General features: G+C 34.7%; 1 protein-coding gene across 1 annotated transcript in view; it reads left to right on the top strand.

Annotated features, from left to right (window-relative positions):
* The window catches only part of LOC141544636 (uncharacterized), a 56,198-nt gene that overhangs the window by 18,993 nt on the left and 19,143 nt on the right, over nucleotides 1-18,062 (top strand). The window contains exons 5-7 of the mRNA XM_074271031.1: nucleotides 14,487-14,624; nucleotides 15,552-15,667; nucleotides 15,962-16,001. Coding sequence (XP_074127132.1) covers nucleotides 14,487-14,624; nucleotides 15,552-15,667; nucleotides 15,962-16,001 — 294 coding nt within the window. The remainder of the gene's footprint in view (nucleotides 1-14,486; nucleotides 14,625-15,551; nucleotides 15,668-15,961; nucleotides 16,002-18,062) is intronic.

Here is an 18,062-nt window from a genome sequence, read left to right as displayed (position 1 = left end):
ACTGATCAACTAGTTTATTTCTTAGCCAATACCAAATGATTTTGCTGCTTTATAATATTAGTTTTAGATCAGGCACAACTAGGCCATCATCATTTGATTTTTTTTTCATTACTTCCCTTGAAGTTCTCGACCTTTTGTTCTTCCATATGAATTTTGTTGTTATTTTTTCTAGATGATTAAAATAGTTTCTTGGGAGTCTGATTAGTATAGCACTAAATAAATAGATTAGTGTAGGGAGTATTGTCATCTTGATTATATTCGCTTGGTCTATCCAAGAGCACTTAATGTCTTTCCAATTATTTAAATCTGATTTTATTTTTGTGGCAAGTGTTTTGTAATTTTGCTCATATAATTCCTGACTTTCCTTTGGTAGATATATTCCCAAATATTTTATACTATCGACCGTTATTTTGAATGGAATTTCTCTTTGTATCTATTGTTGTTGGATTGCATTGGTAATGTATAAAAATGCTGAGGAGTTATGTGGATTTATTTTGTATCCTGCAATTTTGCTAAAGTTCTGAATTATTTCTAATAGATTTTTAGCAGAATCTTTGGGGTTCTCTAAGTATACCATCATGTCATCTGTAAAGAGTGATAGTTTGATTTCCTCAATACCTACTCTAAATCCTTGAAGGTCTTTCTCGGCTCTTATTGCTGAAGCTAGAGTTTCTAGTTCTATATTGAATAGTAATGGTGATAGTGGGCAACCTTGTTTCACTCCTGATCTTGCTGGGAAAGGTTCCAGCTTTTCGCCATTACATATAATGTTTACTGACGGTTTTAAATATATGTTCCTTACTAGTTTAAGGAATGGTCCATTTATTCCTAAACTCTCTTGTATTTTTAGGAGGAATGGATGTTGGATTTTATCAAATGCTTTTTCTGCATCTATTGAGATGATCATATTTTTGTTATTTTGGTTATTGATATGGTCAATTATGCTAATAGTTTTCCTAATATTGAACCAACCTTATATTCCTGGTATAAATCCCACTTGGTCATAGTGTATTATCCTGGGGACGATTTTCTGTAGTCTTTTTGCTAATATTTTATTTAAGATTTTATCATCAATATTCATTAGGGAGATTGGCCTATAATTTTCTTTCTCTGTTTTCAGCCTACTTGGTTCAGGTATCATTACCTTGTCTGTGTCATAAAAGGAATTTGGTAGGACTCCTTCAATCCTTATTTTTTCAATTAGTTTATATAGCATTGGAGTTCGTTGTTCTTTAATTGCTTGGTAGAATTCACATGTAAATCCATGTGGACCTGGGAACTTTTACTTAGGGAGTTGGTTAATAGCTTGTTCTGTTTCTTTTTCTGAAATGGGACTATTTAGACTATTTACTTCTTCCTCTCTTAATCTGGGCAAGCTATATTTGTGAAGGTATTCTTCCATTTCATTTATGTTATCGAATTTATTGGCATAAAGTTGAGCAAAGTAGCTCCTACCTATTGTTCTAATTTCCTCTTCATTAGTGGTGAGTTCTCCCTTTTCATTTTTTTTTAAATTTTATTTATTTATAGTTTTTTGACAGTATATATGCATAAGTATTTTTTAAACATTATCCCTTGTATTCATTTTTCCAAATTATCCCCTCCCTCTGTCTACTCCCTCCCCTTGATGACAGGCAGTCTCAAACATTTTACATATGTTACATTATAACCTAGATACAACATATGTGTGTAAATACCATTTTCTTGTTGCACATTAAGTATTAGATTCTGAAGGTATAAGTAACCTGGGTAGATAGACAGTAGTGCTAACAGTTTACATTCAATTCCCAGTGTTCCTTCTCTGGGTGTAGTTGTTTCTGTCCATCATTGATTAACTGGAAGTGAGTTGGATCTTCTTTATGTTGAAGATATCCACTTCCATCAGAATACATCTCCATACAACATACAGCGATCTTCGGGTTCTATTCATTTCACTCAGCATCATTCATGTAAGTCTCTCCAAGCCTCTCTGTATTCCTCCTGCTGGTCATTTTTTTTACAGAGCAATAATATTCCATAACCTTCATATACTATAATTTACCCAACCATTCTCCAATTGATGGACATCCATTTATCTTCCAGTTTCTAGCCACTATGAAAGGAGCTGCCACAAACATTTTGGCACATAAAGGTTCCTTTCCCTTCCTCAGTATTTCTTTGGGATATAAGCCCAATAGCAGCAATGCTGGATCAAAGGGTATGCACAGTTTGATAATTTTTTGGGCATAATTCCAGATTGTACTCCAGAATGGTTGGATTCTTTCATAACTCCACCAACAATGCATCAGTGTCCCAGTTTTCCCACATCCCCTCCAACATTCATCATTATTTGTTCCTGTCATCTTAGCCAATCGGACAGGTGTGTAGTGGTATCTGAGAGTTGTCTTAATTTGCATTTTTCTGATCAGTAGTGATTTGGAACCCTCTTTCATATGAGTGGATATAATTTCAATTTCATCATCTGAGAATTGTCTGTTCATATCTTTGACCATTTATCAATTGGAGAATGGCTTTATTTCTTATAAATTAGAGTCAGTTCTCTATATATATTGGAAATGAGACCTTTATCAGAACCTTTAACTTTAAAAATATTTTCCCAATTTGTTACTTCCCTTCTAATCGTGTTTGCATTAGTATTGTTTGTACAGAAACTTTTTAGTTTGATGTAAACAAAATCTTCTATTTTGTGATCAATAATGATCTCTAGTTCTCCTCTGGTCATCAATTCCTTCCTCCTCCACAAGTCTGAGAGGTAGACTATCCTCTGTTCCTCTAATCTATGTATGATCTCATTATTTATGTCTAAGTCATGGACCCATTTTGATATTATCTTGGTATTTGGTGTTAAGTGTGGATCCATATCTAATTTCTGCCATACTAATTTCCAGTTTTCCCAACAGTTTTTTCCAAATAATGAATTTTTATCCCTAATGTTGGTATCTTTGGGTTTGTCAACGACTAGATTGCTATAGATGTACCCTTTTTTGTCCTTTGTATCTAATCTGTTCCACTGATCTACCGGTCTATTTCTTAGCCAATACCAAATGGTTTTGGTAACTGCTGTTATATAATGTAGCTTTAGATCACTTACACTTTGACCACCTTCATCTGACTTTTTTTTCATTAGTTCAATTGCAATTCTCGACTTTTTATTCTCCCATATGAATTTTGTTGTTATTTTTTCTAGGTCATTAAAATAGTTTCTTGGGAGTCTGATTGGTATAGCACTAAATAAATAGATGAGTTTGGGGAGTATTGTCATCTTCCTATCCAAGAGCACTGAATATCTTTCCAATTATTTAAATATGACTTTATTTTTGTGGCAAGTGTTTCATAATTTTGCTCATATAATTCCTGACTTTTCTTTGGTAGATATATTCCCAAATATTTTATACTCTTAACATTTGTTTGGAATGGAATTCCTCTTTGTATCTCTTGCTGTTGCATTTTGTTGGTGATATATAAAAATGCTGAGGATTTATGTGGATTTATTTTGTATCCTCCCACTTTGCTGAAATTTTGAATTATTTCTAGTAGCTTTTTAGCAGAGTCTTTGGGGTTCTCTAAGTATACCATCATGTCATCTGCAAAGAGTGATAGTTTGATTTCTTCATTTCCTACTCTAATTCCTTGAATCTCTTTCTCGGCTCTTATTGCCGAGGCTAGCGTTTCTAGTACTATATTGAATAGTAATGGTGATAGTGGGCAACCTTGTTTCACTCCTGATTTTACTGGGAATGGTTCCAGTTTGACTCCATTGCATATTGTGTTTACTGACGGTCTTAAATATATGCTCCTGATTATTCTAAGGAATAGTCCATTTATTCCTATACTCTCAAGCATTTTTAGTAGGAATGGATGTTGGATTTTATCAAATGATTTTTCTGCATCTATTGAGATGATCATGTGGTTTTTATTAATTTGATTATTAATATGGTCAATTATACTAATAGTTTTCCTAATATTAAGCCAACCCTGCATTCCTCTTATAAATCCTACTTGATCATATGTATTATACTGGGGATGATTTTCTGAAGTCTTTTTGCTAATATCTTCTTTAAGATTTTAGCATCAATGTATATTGGTCTGTAGTTTTCTTTCTTAGTTTTCGATAGATCTGGTTTAGGTATCAGTACCATGTCTGTGTCAGAAAAGGAGTTTGGTAGGACTCCTTCATCCCCTATTTTTTCAAATAGTTTATATAGCATTGGAGTTAGTTGTTCTTTAAATGTTTGGTAGAATTCACATGTGAATCCATCTGACCCTGGGGATTTTTTCCTGGGGAGTTGATTAATAGCTTGTTCTATTTCTTTTTTCTGAAATGGGACTATTTAAGCAATTTACCTCCTCCTCTGTTAATCTAGGAAGCATATATTTTAGGAGGAAGTCATCCTTTTCACTTAAGTTATCAAATTTATTGGCATAAAGTTGGGCAAAGTAATTCCTTATTATTTCTCTAATTTCCTCTTCATTGGTGGAAAGATCCCCCTTTTCATTTGTAAGACTAACAGTTTGATTTTCCTCTTTCCTTTTTCTGATCAGATTTACCAAAGTTTTATCTATTTTATTGGCTTTTTCATAAAACCAACTCTTGGTTTTATTTATTTAAGTCAATAGTTTGTTTTTTTTTTTTTTTTTTACTTTCAATATTATTGATTTCTCCTTTTAATTTTTGTATTTCAAGTTTGATTTTTGGTTGAGGGGGGTTAATTTGGTCTTTTTCTAGGTTTTTAAGTTTCAGGCCCAATTTGTTAATCTTCTCTTTCAAATCTTTCTCTTTCTCTTTCAAATAAGCCTCTAAAGATATAAAATTCCCCCTTATTACCGCTTTAGCTGCATCCCACAGATTTTGGTATTATGTCTCATCATTGTCATTATCTTATGTGAAATTATTAATTGTTTCTATAATTTGCTGTTTTACCCAGTCATCTATAAGATGAAATTATTCAATTTCCAATTACTTTTTGGTCTTTTTACCCCTAACTTCTTACTGAATATAGCTTTTATTGCATTGTAATCTGAGAAGAAGGCATTTATTATTTCTGCCTTCCTACATTTAATTTTGAGATCTTTATGTCCGAATATATGGTCAATTTTTGTATGGGATCCATGAACTGCTGAGAAGAAAGTATATTCCTTTCTATCGCCATTCAGTTTTCTCCAAAGGTCTATCATACCTAGTTTTTCTAATGTTCTATTTACTTTTTAAATATTTTTCTTATTTGTTTTGTGGTTTGATTTGTCTACATCTGTGAGTGATTTGTCTAAATCTGCGAGTGCGAGGTTTAGATGTCCCATTATTATAGTTTTACTGTCCATTTATTCTTGCAATTCTCTTAACTTTTCCTTTAGAAATTTAGATGCTATACCACTTTGTGCATATATGTTTAGTATTGATATGGCTTCATTGTTTAAGCTACCTTTTAGCAGGATATAGTTTCCATCCTTATCGCTTTTAATTAGATCAATTTCTGCTTTTGCTTGATCTGAGATAAGGATGGCTACCCCTGCTTTTTTGGCTTTACCTGAAGCATAATAGATTCTGCTCCAACTTTTTACCTTTACTCTGCATGTATCTGCCTACTTTAAGTGTGTTTCCTGTAAACAACATATTGTAGGGTTCTGACTTTTGATCCAGTCTGCTATCCGTCTCAGTTTGATGGGAGCGTTCATCCCATTCACATTTATAGTTAAAATGACTAATTCTGTATTTCCTGCCATCATATTATCTCCAGATTATGCTTTTTCCCTTGACCCCCCTGAACCCCTTCCCTTATATTTAATTTGTAGACCCCACTTGTGCCATGCAGCCCTCCCTTTTTTTTTTTGTATCCCTTCCCCTCCTTCCAAGTCCTTTCCCTTATTCCCCTTTTCCTTTTCCCTTTTCCTCTCCCCCCTTTTAATGAGGTGAGAGAGAATTCTCTGAAAAACAAATATGTCAATTATTTACTCTTTGAGACTTCTGATGAGAGTAATATTCATGCAATGTTCCTCCCCCTCTCTAAATTCCCTCAGATATGGTATATTTTCTATGCCTCTTCCTGCGATGTAGTTTCCTACTTTTTATCACTCCTTCCCCTTTTTCTTATACTACCCCCTTCCCTTTACTACTCCCACCTTTTTTTTAACATCAGTAAAATCAAATTATCTATGTGGACTTTCAATATATCCACAACAGAGATACAGTTCTCAAGGGTTCTGTGTACCTTTTCCTGTTTCTCTTCAGTCTTGTGGATGTAGATCAAATTTTTTGTTTGTCTGTTTTTTTTTTCTTAGAAACATATGGAATTCCTCTATTTGCTTGAATGACCATCTTCTTCCATGGAAGAAAATGCTAAACTTAGCTGGGTAGTTTATTCTTGGTTGCAATCCTTGATCTTTTGACTTTCTGAATATCAGGTTCCAGGCCCTTCGATCTTTTAATGTGGAGGCAGCCAGATCTTGAGTGACCCTTATTGTGGCCCCTTGATATATGAATTGATTTTTTCTAGATGCTTGCAATATTCTTTCCTTTGTGTGGTAATTCTGTGGCTTAGCCACAATATTCTGTGGAATTTTTTTTTAAGGGTCTTTTTCAGAAGGTGTTTGATGAATTCTTTCCATGCCTATTTTCCCTTCTGTTTCTATTATCTCTGGACAGTTCTCTTTGATGCTTTCTTGTAAAATAGAATCTAGGCTCTCTTTTTGGTCATAGTTTTTGGGAAGTCCAATGATCCTCAGATTATCTCTCCTAGATGTATTTTCCATTTCTATAGATTTTCCCAGTAAGTATTTGATGTTATTCTCCAGCTTTTAATTTTTTTTGTTTTGTTTTGTTTTGTTTGACTGATTCTTGGGTTCTCAATGAATCATTCATGTCTATTTGTTCCATCCTGATTTTTAAGGAGTTATTTTCTTCATTCACAGTTTTTAGTTCTTTTCGTAGATGCCAAATTTAGTTTTTAAATGAATTATTTTGCTCTATTGAATTTTTTTTCCATTTCCATAATTTTTTTATAGAATTATTTTCTTTTTCCAATTCAGAAATCCTATTTTCTTGAGACTTTTTTATCTTTTCCAATTCAGAAATCGTTTCTTGAGAATTTTTTATCTTTTCCAATTCAGAAATCCTACCTTCCTGTGATTTTTTAACCTTTTCTAATTCACAAATTTTGTTTCCCTGAATCTCCTGTGAATCCTTTATTTTTTCCAACTCAAATTTCAGAACGTTGTTATTCTTTATCATAACTTCTCTTTCCTTTCCCCATTTTTCTTCAAACTCTCTTAAAATTTTAATTTTCTCTTCTAGGAGAGAGTTATGTGATGGGGGCAGGTATCATTCCCCTTTAGGCTGTTATCTGCAGACTCTCTTCTCTTAACTTCCTTGGGGTTGGATACCCACTCTTTCTCTGTGTAGAAGGAATCAATACTTCTTTTTTGCTTTTTACTCATATCTAAAAAATCTTTTGGGGTCTGTCCTTTGGGTAAGAATTTATTTATTTGTTTCTTTACCAGCTTCCTCCCAGACTGGATGGATGCCAGGCTCCTGAGAACTCTGGGACAGAGTTTCCCTCCCCCTCCCTGGAAGCGCCTCAGGAGTGATTAGTACTGCTGTTTCTGCACTATGAGGGTTTCCCAGTGAAGGACCCCCTACTGTGTGTCCCAGAGACTTCCCTGAGGTTTAAGACTGAACAGTAAAGGTGACACAAAGCCCAGCCAATGCTTCCCCTGGGGTGTGGATGTCAGCAGCTGATGTGAAAAAGCCCCTGCGCTCAAACTGGAAGTTGTCTGCCCAGAAACTCCAGTACCTATTTCAAAGGTTCCTCTTCTCTGGGACTTCAGTGGCTGATTTCCACAGCCTCCAGCTGAGCCAGGCACTATGTGAATTAGATGTTGCCTTGTGGTGTGTCCCTGCTTTTAAAGCTCTTAACTACTCCCAGGTGAAGCCCCGGACAGCCCAAGTTAGCCACACCTGCAGTGCTGAGATCTGTTGAGTCACTTCTGGATTGGGGTGGTTCTAGTATCTGGCTTTATATTTTAAAGTGCCTTGATTTCTCTTCTGAGCTGCTGTTTTATAAGCAGAGAAGAGCTAACAGGCTGTGCCAGATTCTTCTATCTCAGTGGCTTCTCTGATCCCTGAGTTCTCCCGAGCCCAAATCGGCGCAGTGAGCTAGTACCTCACCCTGTCTGTGCTGGCCTTTTTTCTTCCTCCCCTGGAAACTGACCTTTTCTATTGAAAATCCAGATTCTCTTCAGCTGGTAAGTCGTGCTTCCAGTCCTTGTGGTTTCTATCAGTCCAGCGTTATTTTTGAGGCTGATTTAACTAACTGGTATTGAGGGAAGAAGGGAGGTCACAAAATCACGTGTATCTTCTCTGGCATCTTGGCTCTGCTTCCCCTCCCTTTTCATTTTTAAGACTTACAATTTGCTTTTCCTCTTTCCTTTTTTAAATCATATTCACTAAGTGTTTGTCTATTTTGTTGGTTTTTTTTTCATAGAAACAACTCTTATATTAATTAATTCAATAGTGTTTTTTTGTTTTTTTGTTTTTTTTACTTTCAATTTCATTAATCTCACTTTCTATTTTTAGAATTTCAAGTTTCGTGTTTGTCTGGGGTTTTTAAATTTGTTCCTTTTCTAGCATTTTTAGTTGTAAACTCAATTCATTGACCTTCTATTTTTCTATTTTATGCAAGTAGGCCTCTAGAGATATAAAACTTCACCTTTTTGCTGCTTTGGCTGTATCCCACACATTTTGTTATGATGTCTCATTATTGTCATTTTCTTGGGTGAAGTTATTAATTATGTCTATGATCTGCTGTTTTACCCAATCGGTCTTTAGTATAAGATTATTTAGTTTCCAATTATTTTTTGGTTTATTTTCCCCTGGCTTTTTATTAAATGTAATTTTAATTGCATTGTGGTCTGAAGAGGATGCATTTACTATTTCTTACTCATTTGATTTTGAGGTTTTTATGTCCTAGTATATGATCAATTTTTATATAGGTTCCATGAACTGCTGAGAAGAAAGTGTACTCCTTTCTGTCTCCATTTAGCTTTTGCCAAAGATCTATCATATCAAACTTTTCTAGTATTCTATTTACCTCTTTGACTTCTTTCTTATTCATTTTGTTGTTTGATTTATCTAATTCTGAGAGTGCAAGGTTGAAATCTCCCACTATTATAGTTTTGCTGTCTATTTCTCCTTGCAGCTCTCTTAATTTCTCTTTTAAGAATTTAGATGTTGCACCACTTGGTGAGCATATGTTTAATACTGATACTGCTTCATTATCTATACTACTCTTTAGCAGGATATAATGCCCTTCCTTATCTCTTTTAATTAGATCAATTTTTGTTTTTGCTTGCTCTGAGATGAGGATGGCTACCCTTGCTTTATTGGCTTCACCTGAAGCCTAATAGTAGTTACAGGCTGCGGGAGTCAGCAGCGAGGCACTAGATGGACAGTGATGGCTGTGCTGCATCTGGGATCTGAGGCTCTAAGAAGGCGCTGAGTCACTCTGGGTGGGGTTTGGGGGTGGCCAGGTTTAGAGAAGCTAGGTTTATGGGGGTTTTATTCTTTACCTCCGGTGTTTACAACTTCTCTGCTGCTCCTGGCTTGCTGCCAAGATGGAACATTCACACTGGGGTAAAAGTCTTTTTCTCAGAAACGGGAGAGATCGTACCCATCCTCCCTCTGGTCTGAGCTGTGTGAACTGCCTGGCTGGCTCTCACTGCTTCCCCTCAGTCTGCACCTAGCTTGTTTGTCCCTTCCCCAGAGCAATCACAGACCTTTTCTGGCGAATTTCAAGGATGTCTTCTGTTGGTGATTACTTGTGAGTTTCTTTTCCAGTCAATCATTAATTCTTAGGCTTGTCATGAAGTAAGTTCTGAGAGAAAACGCAGAGCTCAAGCAGCTGTCTGCCTCTGTGCTGCCTTCTTGGCCGGAAGTCCTCACCTCCTTATGTTTGCAAAAAGCATGTATTTGAAAATCAAATTTTCTATTCAGCTCTGGTCTTTTCATTACAAATGTTTGATAATCCTCTATTTCATTGTATGATCACCTTTTCCCCTGAAGGATTATACTCACTTTTGCTGGATTGGTGATTTGTGGTTGCAATCCTACCCAGCTCCATTGCTCTCTAGAATAACATTCCAAACACTCTAGCCTTTTAATGTAGAAGCTGCTAAATCTTGGATTATCCTGACTGTGGCTACACTCTAACCGAATTGTTTCTTCCTGCAGGTTTGCAATATTTTCTCCTTGATTTGAGAGTTGCAGAATTTTACTTTAATATTCCTACGAGTTTTCATTTTGGGATCTCTTCCAAGAAGTGATTGGCTGCTAAATCTTGTATTAACCTGACTATGGCTGCAGTATAATTGAATTGTTTAATTCTGACTGGTTATAATATTTTCTCTTTGATCTGATAACTTTAGAAATTAGTTTAATTCTAGAAATTAGCTACAATATTCCTTTCAGTTTTTATATTGGGGGTCTCTTTCAGGAAGTGATCCATCGATTCTTTCAATGAGTCATTTTACCCTCTGGTTGTAGGATATAAGAGCAGTTTTCCTCAATGATTTTTTTTGAAAGGTTATCCAGACTCTTTTTTTTTATCATGTCTTTCAGGTAGTCCAATAATTTTTAGATTGACTTTCCTGGAACTTTTTTCAAATGAGGCATTTTAATTTTTCTTCTATTTTTCTTTATTTTATTCTTTTTATTTTTGCTTTTATTTGACTGATTCCTGATATCTCAATGAATCATTCACTTCTGTTTGTCCAATTCTAATTTTTATTGACTTATTTTCTTCAGTTAGCATTCCTTTTATATTTGACCAGTTGTACTTTGAAAAGGGATTTTTGTCCAGTGGATTTTTTTCCCATTTCAACAGTTTTTTGGTTTGTTTGTTTTTAAGAATTATTTTCATTTTCCATTTTGCCAATTTTATTTTTAAGAAATTGTTTTATTCCATATATTTTTCCATTTTTCCAATTTTATTTTTTAAGGATTTGTTTTCTTCAGTCATTTTCTGTGCTTTCTTTTCCAGCCTGTTGCCTTTTCCCAACTTTTCTCCTACATAGCTTTTCTCCTGCATAGCTCTCACTTATTTTCCCTATTTTTCTTCCATTTTTCCTTTAAGATTCATTTCCAACTCTTGATAAAAAGCTTTTTGATATTGAGTTCTTGAGATCAGTTCACATACCCCTTTGAGCTTTACCTGAAGGCATGTTGCCTCTCCTGGTTATGTATTCTGATTTTCCCTATTTCTATAGTAGCTTTCTATGGTCAGACATCTTGTTACTTTTTGCTCCTTTTTAAAAGTACAGAACAGAGAGGATTGTCCCAATCTTCTTTTTTGCAAGGGAACAAGGGCCTCTCACTGATTCTGCTGGGGCCAGTGATACTGCAGATTTAAATATTGGGCTGAAAAAAAAAATCATTGGGCTGAGTGAGCCTGGCTAAGTCCCATTTGTCATTTCTTTGTTTGTCTGTTTATTTATTTATTTATTGTAGTTGTGTTGAAGGTTTCACATATGGTTTGCTGATAAACTGGCCTTTTGAACAAGAAAAGAGTAGCCAACACTGCCCAATTGAGCCAGATCTTTGCTGAAGACCTTCCAAGATATCTTAAATTGGAAAATTATTACACTCTGAATGTTTGTGGGTTCTGTTGCTCCAGATTCCATTCAGAAGCTTGATCTAGCATTGATTCGGAGGATTTGTTCTTTGACCCACTTATAATTTAGGATTTGATTATTTAGTTTTCGATAAATTTTTAATCTCTGTTTCTACTACCCTTTGTTGAATTTAATCTTACTGCATTGGGATCTGAAAAGACTACGTTTAATAATCTTGAATGACTCTGGGAGTCCAGCTAGAGGAATAAGCAGGAAATCATTGTAACTCTCCCATATTTGCCTCCGAAACCAATCTGGGTACAGTATAATCATCAAAAAGATGGGAAGAAGCAATCTGTGAGTCCAAGAAACTTGGCAGATCAGCAGGAAATATGTGAGAGAAAAAGAGAGGACAGTCCAAGGCAGCAAATAAGGCAGCAGCAAGCCCTAGCTCAGCAGCCATAGGTAGAACCTGAGCACCTGTATGGTGGTATGGGCAAATGGCAACACTAGGACCCCCCAAATACCTCAGTATGGTCAGGGGAACAGAGAGACTGTAGCTTTGAGAAGTGTTACAGTGTAGCCCCAGATAAACAGGAAGTCTCCAGAGGCCACTCCTCCTTTCAGGGCAGCCCCCAGGTAAAGTAGATCCCAGATCTTCAAGTGCCTAAACAACAGGCAGCTGCCAGTGACTGGATCACCACATCTTTTGGTGTATGGGACTGAGGATGCAGAAGCCCTTCAGGGACCTGAGTACACACCAGACACCACCACTTATAGCCTCAGCCAGTACCAAGTATGCTATGAGAATTGCAGCAGTGCCAAAAGATGAGCAAAAAAGATCACAAAAAGAATCTGAGCATAGAAAGTTATTGTGGGGAAAAGATCAAGATATAAACTCAGAAAAGGATAGCAAAGTCAAAACATGCATAGGCAAAACCCCAAAGAAAAGTTAATTTTTTTTTCCTGATTTTTTTCTTCTACTTTTCCTGAGTTCCCTTCTGAGCTCACCTAGGAGTCCTTTCTGTGCTTGAAACCACTTCCCCTTTTTCTGTAGGATGGGGTAGGGTGGCTGGATACTGTTGGAGGCTTTAGGGATCTGGGTACTGAGCCAGTGTCCTAGTGTTTGCATCTGCCATCTGCTGAGGCTGTTGAAGTGTTTCTGCATTTTTCCAGGGACCACTGGTGGCTGCCTGTTTGCTTAGGTACCTATAGGTTTGGGTCTACCTGCTTGCCCAGGGCTACATTGAAGCACATGGAGGTCTGGCTTCTGGAGGTTGCCAATTTGCCTGGGGCTATGCTGAAGCATGTGGCAGTTCTCATAGCTGTAATTTGCCTGTTACCCTGACTGTGCCAAAGTATATGGTGAACCCAGATGTTGGATCAGTGAGCTGGTACTCTAAAGATCTACTGCTGGTTTGCTGAGGTGGGGCTCACTCCTGGTTTGCTGGGATGCTTCCTGTTCTGGACTGCACTTCCCTTTGATTCAAGTGAGACCTTTCCTGCCAATCTTCCTTTATTCTTGGTCTCACAGACTGATGTTTCTACTGTTATAGGATTTGTATTGTATCATGTTTTGTGGAGGTGAATATGGGAGAGTTAAAAGTGATTTACTGTTTACTCTGCTATCTTGATTATCTTGACTGAATGTTAACTTGTTGAAAAATGTTATCATATATCTTTATAGATATATGATAACATTAACTACTGATAACCAGTTTATGATTCCATTATTTCAATATCTCAAATCATTCTTTAATTCCCACACAAATAGACTTCTTAATTCCCTTTGGTGCTCTATTAGGTGTGATATTAGAGAGTTAGAATCAGAGAATATAGGTTTAAAGAGAGTTAACATTTCTATGAGATAAAAAACTAAATGGTTCAAAATAAATATCTTTTTTAAAAAATATTTTATTTATTGGCAATGAAGCATTTAACCTTTAGACTAACAATAATTAAACCTTATTCCATATTATAAAGGAGAAAATCAATAAAACATGCCCTTTAAACTTCTAAAAATACAATTCATGCCTTTGCAAATTCAATACACAATTCTCTCTTCTTTAATTTTCCAAATCTGAAAATCATAGGAAAATGTTATTTACCATCTGATAGTTTTTTTAAATAGTTTTTTATTTATAAGATATATACATGGGTTATTTTACAACATGACAATTGCCAAACCTTTTGTTCTCATTTTTCCCCTCCTTCTGCCCCCGCTCAAGATGGCAGGTTGACCAATATATGTTAAATATATTAGAGTATAAATTAAACTCAGTATATGTATACATGTCTAAACAGTTGTTTTGCTGTACAAAAAAAAAAATCGGACTTTGAAATAGAGTACAATTAGCCTGTGAAGGAAATCCAAAATGCAGGCAGACAAAAATAGAGGGATTGGGAATTCTATGTAGTGGTCATGTTCAGAGACTTTCAGAAAGTTTGTTAAGACACAAAATAGCTTGTGATGGTTTCACTTTACACAACCAATAGACATCTCTACAATGTGTTGGAACTTTGGAGATTATTTCTAATCATTTTCAAAGAGCCTCCACTTTACTTCTAAGGCCAATAAACCGCCTGAAAATCCTTAAGTGTTTCACACGAGAAATGTTGACATAGCTTTTTTTCTATTATGTACCCTTAAATTTGACAATCTCTACTAAAATTGAAAGGGGACCAAAAAAGCTATTTTTTTCTAGTTTTCAGTGCTACTCATAATGTTGTGCTTGAACAATCAAAGTACTCCTATCACTATGTGTTTATGTTCCACATGTGTATTATTACTGAAGAATATGAAATCTTTCTATTGAAGCATATCCAAAAATGGTTAAATGGTATTATTGAATTTTTAAAGGCAAATTGTTTCTTTGTTATTTTAGAACAACCCTTATGCTTGCCCTCAGTTCGGAATTCACAGAAATGGTCAGTGTTCTTCTTCAACATAATGCTGATCTCACTATCAAAGATCAATTGGGACAGACAGCTGAGACATATGCTAGGATCTATAATTATCCTCAGTAAGAGCTAACATAATTCTAATTGTCTTTATATAACTGCATCTAAAAGAATTTTTCCTCCATAAAATTGAGAGTGAATCTGGCTTTCATAGTTGCATATTATAATAATTGTCTGGAAAATACCCTGGCGAACTCCAGTTCTTGAGAACTGCCGCATGCTTCAGCATAGCCCCAGGAAAACGGGCAGCCTCTAGCAGACAGACCTCTACCTGTTTCATATTTAAGGGTACTAAGAAGAAATTGATCAAATGGCAAATTTAAGTTATCAAAGTTCAGGAGGGAATAAGTAAGAGAAAGGATACAAGGTAGAGTCACAGTATCAGATTAGAATTTTCAGAGGTAATAATGAAAATAGCTGCCATTTTTGTAGTTTTTTAAGGATGTCCAATGTTTTATATACATCTTCACAAAAGTTATATCATTTAATAATAATGCACATTTATAGAAACTGTAGGGTTTTTTGTTTGTTTGTGTTTGTTTCTATTTTAATTTCTTGCTTACCTCTCTTAATTGTACGAGACCTAAAGTTAGTTTTAGGTAAAATCACGTTATGTCTTGGATGCCTTCACATGAGTGCTAACTAAAAAGGATCATAAATGGATCCTCAATTTGGAGTCAGGAGATCTGGGGAGAGATCATGCCTCTCACCCTCTGTGTGACCTTAGACAAGAGTAATCTTTATAGAATGGAGTTATTTAATTGATAAAATAGAGACATTAGATGTAATGACCTAATACTGATTAATTAATGACTATAATACTGATTCTGAAGATGTTTATTGCATCTAGTGTGAATGATTAATTTTGTTCTTCAGACTTTGTTAAAACAATAAAAATTTGGTGATCTGATTTGAAATATACATACACTTGTCATATATAATTTTATCTTGATTTCTATAGACTTATTATATTTTATCTTTTATTTTAGACATATTTATCACAAACAAATTGAACAATATATACTCCCTCCTCTCCAAGCCAGCAATTTAGAGAAGGCTTCCAATACCGGATTTGTTTTGGGTACCCCTTCCATGGATAAAAAAGGTAGAATTTATTGATCCAAATAAATAATATTAAAAATAATGTAGAACAATTTTAAAATTCATATGTTCTCTATTTTTTCTATTTCCATTTTATATTTTAAAAGCATAGCACTGATTTATTTTTGGTTACCTAATTACCTACCTACCCACCTACTACCCTGAAATGACAAAAACAGTGTTTGTGTTCTGTTTAAATCATATTGTCATTGCTCAAAAAATTTTGTAGAAATGCTCTAAAATTATGCTTTTCATATTAATTTCATGTTTTAATATTTAAGTTTTTATTGTATTTTAGTTATATCAGAAGAAAATTCTTCAGAAGCCTCTATACAAAGGTAGGTTTTACAGCAAGTTAACATTTCTTTTAGTTAATCCTCATGATCCATCTTCAACAGGTTTTTCAATCCAAAGCAAAGCAGACTCTCATGTCCCCAAAAGGTGTATCTTCAATTTAACCAATTCCCATATTTTATCTTCATTATCTTTCAAAAAATGAGGTTTACTACACATCTAATAGGTAATATGTATATATGTTACGTGTATAAATATATAGTACTAAAAAATTTGCAAAACACACTAATAAACATACACATGTATGTATGTACACTATATATATATATATATATATATATATATATATATATATATATATATATATATATATATATGCATGTGTGCATGCACACGTGCCTGCTTGTTTTTTTATTTTTTCCTTTAATTTCTTAAATATTTTCCCCAGTTACATTCAAAACTTTTTTATATTTGTTTTTAAGATTTTTTGAGTTCTAATTCTCTCCTTTACGCCCACACACAATTAAGTAACCACATGTAAAATTATGCAAAACTTTTCCATAAAAGTCAAGTTATGAAAGAAAGCATAGATCTTCCACCCTAATGAAAATAAAAACCCTCAATAAAAATTAAGAAAAAAATAAAGATATAGAGTAATAGAGAATGCCTTGATCCATATTCAGACACCATCAGTTCCTTCTCTCGTTATGGATGGGATTTTTCTTCATAAGTTCTTTAGAGTGCATGGGGAATATTCTACTTCTGAGAATAACAAAGTCATTTACATCTATTTATTCCAGAACAGAGCTATTTCTTTGTATGTAGTACATTTCACTTTCTTCATAGAAAACTTTTCAATTCTTTTTTTTTTCCTGAGAGTATCCTACTCATCATTTTTCAGAAAACATAATATTCTATCAGAGATTCTTGCTTGGAATTTGTTTTTTACAATTACTATTGCTAATTGTATTTTCACCCATTTATTCTCTCTCTCTTTTCATCCTCTTCCTTTTCAAAAGTGTTTTGCTACTGACCATTTCTCCCCTAAAATGCCCTCGTTTTTATCTCTCTCCTGCCTCTGCCCACATCTCATTCTGCTGCTGTTTTCTTGCAGGGTAAGATAGATTTTATACCCCTATTGAGTATGTATGTTACTTCTATTTGAGACAATCTGATTAGAGAAAGGTGCACTCACTCACCCTCTCCTTCCCCTCATGTACTTTATTATAAAAGTTTTTCCTCTTTTTTTTTAAATGGCAGATACTTTTCACCATTCCACTTTAGTCAGTACATTCCCCTTTCATCTCTTAAGTTCATTAATTTTTAAAAAGATATTATCCCTCCAGATTCAACTCATACCTGGGCCTTCTATTTAGATATACTCCTTTTAACTTCCATAAAAAAGAAAATGTTCTAATGAGTTACAAGTATTATTCCTCCCATGTAGGAATATAAACAGATGAACCTCAAGTCCTTTATGATTTCACTTTCCTGATTATCTCCTTATGCTTCTGCAGAGTTCTGTATTTGAAAATCACATTTTCCTTTCAGCTCTGGTCTTATCACAAAAGTGTGAAAATCTTGCTTGAATGGCTTCTTCCTCTGAAGGATTATACTCAGTTTTGCTGGGTAGGTGATTCTTGGTTGCTATCCTAGCTTTATTGGTCTCCAGCATATCATTATAAGCCCTCCAGTGCTTTTAAAGTAGAAGCTGCTAAAATGTGTGTTCTGAGTGTGGCTTCACTAATCTTGAATTGTTTCTTTCAGGATGCTTGCAATATTTTCTCCTTGACGTGGGAGTTCTAGAATTTGGCTGTAATATTCATGGGAGTTTTATTTTGGAATCTTTTTTCAGGAGGTCATCAGTTGATTCTTTCAATTTTTATTTTACCTTCAGCTTCTAGAATATCAGGACAGTTTTCCTTGATAATTTCTTGAAATATGATTCCAGGATCTTTTTTTGATCATGACTTTCAGCTTAGACTAATACTTTACAAATTCTCTCTCCTGAATCTATTTTCCAGGTCAGTTGTTTGTCCAATAAGTTATTTCACTTTTTTTTGGTTTTGTTTCATGGCATCTTGATGCCTCATAAAGTCCATGTG

The sequence above is a fragment of the Sminthopsis crassicaudata genome, chromosome 5 (assembly GCF_048593235.1).
Source record: "Sminthopsis crassicaudata isolate SCR6 chromosome 5, ASM4859323v1, whole genome shotgun sequence".
Classification (NCBI taxonomy): Eukaryota; Metazoa; Chordata; class Mammalia; order Dasyuromorphia; family Dasyuridae; genus Sminthopsis; species Sminthopsis crassicaudata.
The sequence above is the reverse complement of the archived record's forward strand: the minus strand, read 5'-3'. Positions and strand labels throughout refer to the sequence as shown.